Source organism: Dendrobium catenatum, unplaced genomic scaffold (genome assembly GCF_001605985.2).
Source record: "Dendrobium catenatum unplaced genomic scaffold, ASM160598v2 fragScaff_scaffold_1022, whole genome shotgun sequence".
Lineage (NCBI taxonomy): Eukaryota > Viridiplantae > Streptophyta > Magnoliopsida > Asparagales > Orchidaceae > Dendrobium > Dendrobium catenatum.
In genome coordinates this window covers 2803272-2808152 of record NW_021319484.1, presented here as the reverse complement: position 1 = coordinate 2808152, position 4881 = coordinate 2803272, and the positions used below count along the sequence as shown (strand labels likewise).

General features: G+C 35.6%; 1 protein-coding gene across 1 annotated transcript; it reads left to right on the top strand.

The window, feature by feature from the left end:
• Window positions 1–1296: 1296 nt before the first annotated feature.
• LOC110107699 (probable WRKY transcription factor 14) lies at window positions 1297–4614 on the top strand. Its single transcript, XM_020838036.2, has 3 exons — window positions 1297–2041; window positions 2546–2686; window positions 3913–4614. The coding sequence occupies exons 1-3, from the start codon at window positions 1635–1637 to the stop codon at window positions 4463–4465; spliced, it is 1101 nt and encodes a 366-aa protein (XP_020693695.1). The 5' UTR covers window positions 1297–1634; the 3' UTR covers window positions 4466–4614.
• The last annotated feature ends 267 nt before the right edge of the window (window positions 4615–4881 follow it).

Sequence of the window (4881 nt, the reverse complement as noted above, 5' to 3'; positions counted from 1 at the left end):
GAGCAGCGCGGGATTTTTTAAATTAAATGGGGAAACCCGCCGGGTCAACCCGAACCCGACCCATTTTTTCAAACGGGTCGAATCTGCGAACCCGAACCCAACCCGTTTTTCAAACGGGTCAGGTCCAACCCGAGTTTTTTGGGTCAAGTTTTCGAGTCGTGTCAAATATTGATAGCCCTATGATTTTTATTTGATGATTCACTTAAAGAATACTAGAAATAGTAATGCTTCATGATGACTTTTTTGTAGCACTAAACCCTAATTTTTGTTGTGTATAGAAAAACTTATTATTATATCCCATACAAAAACATTTAATCTTATTATAATATATTCTACTCTTGTCAGAATGAGACTTTCATAATATTTTCAAACTATTATTCAATACACTTGTTGGATCGTCTTTGGCTTCATTTGAGACAACTTTCGTACTGCTTTCCAAAGCAACTTTTTATTACAAAAATTTTTAATTCAAAAAAAAAAAAATTTATATACTGAAAACTTATTTTAAAAATTTTAATGAAACCTTAATTGTCCAATAGATGATAATACTCATATCTTTAATAAAACCACTTAAAGGAACAAGGCTTGATGCCATAACAATAATAACAATATCAAGCCTTTATCCAACTATGTGGGGTCGACTACATGAATCATTTTTCTCCATTATGTCATATTAAGAATCAAATTCTCATTTCAATTTAATATAAAAGGTCATTTCTAATATTTTTTAACCAAGATTTTTTAGGTCTACATCTACCCATTTAACATGTCTACTCTCTTAATAGGGTCTTCAAAGGCTGGCGTTTTATGTGACCAAACTATCTGAGGTGACTCTTTCTAATCTTATCTGCCACTGGAGCTACATACTCTAACTTTTTCATGTATATGCTCGTTTCACATTCTATCTATAAGAGTCGGGAAGCCGCCGGAAAATTTTGTGGGAAAAATGTCGTCGGGAAGCCGCCGGGAATCCGCCGGAAAGCCGCCGGAAAACTGACCGCCGGCAAGCCGCCGTAAAATTCCATCGGTAATAAGTGATTTTCCTGTAGTGTCCCAATCAAATTTAAATTTTTATTTATTTATTTATTTACCTATATAATAGTTTTAAACATTTTAAATTTTTATCTTTGTATCATAATACAAAACCAATCAAAATATTCTTGAACGTTTTTTTACATATATTAGTTGTACAAGATTTACATTTACCATTGGTATTATTGCAGAGCTTAATAAGCTTTTCATCTATTCCATTTAGGCATCAGCCTCAGTTTGTTGCGTAGGGAGAAGTGCCTTCGTAAAAGTCAGCATCGGATATATAAACTCCTGCCTCGTTCTCCTCCTAAAGCTATTTTATTTCCTTGATCTGTTAACAGTTCTTGATCAGTTCTTTATTCAATCTTCCTACTGAAAAAAAAATACCAATTACTCATGTCCTACTCCTCCAATCTTCCTCTCCATGCTTGGATATGTCAAAAGAAACAAGTCACAGGAACAACTTAGATGCTTGGATCCAATTGTTTGATGGTGCAACAACCTCTACTGCTAACACAGAAGATCAAAGAAGAAGAAGAAGAAGAAGAAAGATCTCAGCTTTCATCATTCCTTAATACTTCAGCTAGACCAAGATCAAGATCATGTGTGACTACTTCTGGAAACGGTTGGAGAACAGCCAGGGAGATCTCACCGACATCTTTCAAGGCAGCCGCGGCGCCGCCCTCGCCGGCTCAGCGGTGGCTGCCGACATTCCAACCACCATCACTGATCACACCTGGCAGCCATCTCCTGATCCGGCGACTGCTTTGCCATTGCAGAATAACTGTTTCTTAGACAACTTTGCCAACATCAAAGACCCGATGTTGCACGAATTGGCGGGAACGGGCTTCTTCGGCTCATCGGAGAAGACTGCACCCAGCAACAACCTCTCAAGCATGGCTATAACAGTGATCCGGCAGCCGCCGCCACTTGTAGGACTCACTGATACGATGAAGGTTGGCGGCGATGTGGCGATCTCTTTGCCTCAAACGCCGGCGGTCAAGAGAAGGTTTGCTCATGAATTCAAAATTAGTAGCACCAAACGTTCAAGTTAGATATTTGTTACAACCTTTAGCAATTTTTAGTTTTATGATTTATTATGATATTTGAATATTTGATGGTATTTAGAGTAAGAGTTCCATGGAACTCTAACATCTAGGTGTAAAGGGATATCAAAATGAGATCAAAGAGTGTGCTTTAATGGGAATATTGAGAGGTAAAGGAACTATTCTTTACCAGAATTGATCACTGACAAGAGAATCTATTAGAAGTCAGTGGATTTAGGTCTGAAACAGAAAGGAATTCCAACTTTTCTTCTTGTATAACAACAAAATAGATCTCAGCTAAAAAGGTTTAGACAATAGAGCACACACGCAACAAAGAGATTGGATCTCTTTTATCCTAAGTTAAACTAATACTGCCAAGGATACTTTTGAATCTTTGTTAATTAGATTTATTTATTTATTTATTTTTTTCATTTGGTTAATTTATGCTATGGCTTATGTGTGATCAGGAAAAACCAGGCAAGAAAGGTGGTTTGCATACCGGCACCAGCTGTGGCAAGCAATAAGCCAGGGGGAGAGGTAGTTCCTTCTGATTTATGGGCTTGGAGGAAGTATGGACAGAAGCCAATCAAAGGTTCTCCTTATCCAAGGTAGTTTAATTTCTTCATCAACATGAATACTTGGTCCTTTTATTATAATCGTATTGCAGTACAAACAGTTGGAAACATATTAATGCTTTTTTTAAAAAAAAAAAATCTTCCATTCCTTTATTTTATGAGAGCAGAAGCAATTGAGCTCGGAGGTACTGGCACTGAAGTCAAAGAGAGAAGAAAATAGACAAATGTTTTGTAAACCAAAGTAGAGCTCTCCTTTCCTTCTACACTGTGCGCGCAGTTTCTGGCTTCTCCCAGCTATCTATCTCTCTCTCTTTGTGCCTTCGATCTCTTACACTATGGTAGATGACCTGATATATGCATTAAAAGCAGGAACTTAGAAGGAAGGGCTAAATTTAAGAAGAAATTAGCTAGCCTTCTTGCGTATTTTCTACAACAACAACAACAACATCAAGCCTTTGTCCCACTATGTGTACATGAATCCTTTTTCTCCAATTTATCCTGTTAAAAGTCATATTCTCGTTTAAATCTAATAAAGAAAGATCATTTCTAATATTGTCTAACCAAGACTTTTTAGATCTACATCTACCTTAATTTCTTAACATAAGTCAAATCTAATACCTCTACTTTCCTAACTGGGTCATCAGAAGGCCGCCGTTATATAACCAAATCATTTAAGACGACTCTCTCTAATCTTATCTTCCATTGGTGCTTCTCCAACCTTTTCACGTATATGCTCATATCTTATCCTATCTCTAAGGGTAAAGCCACTCATCCACGTGAGCATCCTCATCTCTGCAACACTTAACTTAGTATTAGCATTCTTGCGTATTTTCTATATAGAGAAAATGTTGAGATGATCTTCTGATTAGATTGATTAATTAATAGAGTAAAATATGTGATATGTACACATTTATGTCCAGTGAAAACTTAGATATATGACCTTATCTCAACCATTTTCATCTTCTTGGAGATTTCAAACTTGATTATTAATTGGCTTTTATTAGGAATCAAAACCGAATGAAGCCGTTTGATAGGCTAGTCAAGTTCTTTGTTAATTATACTGGCATTGCCAGATTGTACAAAATTAGAGACCACTTAGTACTTCACGTTCTGGATTGATATTAATGTATTAATGTGATGCCAAAGATTGAGTAATTAATCTATATTTTACTGTTTTTCTTTCATTTTTCTTTTTTTAACTATGTATATTTCAACTTTGTATTTTCTTTTATTTTTCTCTTTCTATGCACACAATTCAGAGGCTATTACAGATGTAGCAGTTCCAAAGGATGCTCAGCAAGGAAACAAGTAGAGCGTAGCCGAACAGATCCAAACATGTTAGTCATCACTTACACCTCAGATCATAATCATCCATGGCCTACTCAAAGAAACGCTCTTGCAGGATCCACAAGATCTCAGTCTTCTAAAAACAACAATAATAATGCATCTTCTTCAAAGAGTTCTTCTATTAATCAAAAGCTACCTTCTGAAAGCATTACAGTTAGAGAAGAAGAAGAAGAAGAAGAAGCAAAATTAATCAGTCCAATAAGCTCAAGTTTCCCATTTGTAAAAGAAAGAAAGGACATGGAGAACAGCACTGTGGTTGAACACTTACATCATGATTTTAACCAGGTATTCTTCCATAAGAGCTTAAAAGAGCTCGAGCCTGATGATTTCTTTGCAGATTTGGCTGTACTAGATGCTGATTCAATGAGCCTTGATGAGGAGAAGAATGACAAGAAGACCATGGATCCCTTTAATATGTTTGGGTGGGATGGAGGGAACTCTTTTGGAGTAACAAAGAGAGGCTAATAATGGCAAGACCTTTGAAGAAGTATCTTACAGAAATAAAAACATCATATATTTTATTCCCAAATACACAGTTTTAATTAATTTCTTCACTATTTAGATACCTTCATAATTATTATTTTTTATGTTATTATGTTCTTAGTATTTTCACTATTTTGTGTTAATTTTTAATTTCTTTTTGTCTGTTTGTTGAAAGAAAAGTTTATATATGGTAGAGTGAAGAAGAAGAATGGATTGTTTGTTTATGGAATATTGGAAGAGGGGACAGAACCTGTTTATACAGTTATATAGGGCAAGTACATGCATGATGCAGGCGTGAGTTGTGACTGAAAAAACTGACAAAGGAAGTATATGCTACTGTTCTTTTTTTTTTTCCCCTTAAATAATTATCTCCATTATTTCTGTTTTTACTTCCCTCT

Excerpts from the sequence above, each read along its gene's own strand:
- LOC110107699 (XM_020838036.2), top strand. The coding sequence starts at position 1,635 with ATGTGTGACTACTTCTGGAAACGGTTGGAGAACAGCCAGGGAGATCTC. Across the intron at positions 2,042-2,545 it reads ACGCCGGCGGTCAAGAGAAG|GAAAAACCAGGCAAGAAAGG; the intron begins GTTTGCTCATGA and ends ATGTGTGATCAG. Across the intron at positions 2,687-3,912 it reads AAAGGTTCTCCTTATCCAAG|AGGCTATTACAGATGTAGCA; the intron begins GTAGTTTAATTT and ends CACACAATTCAG.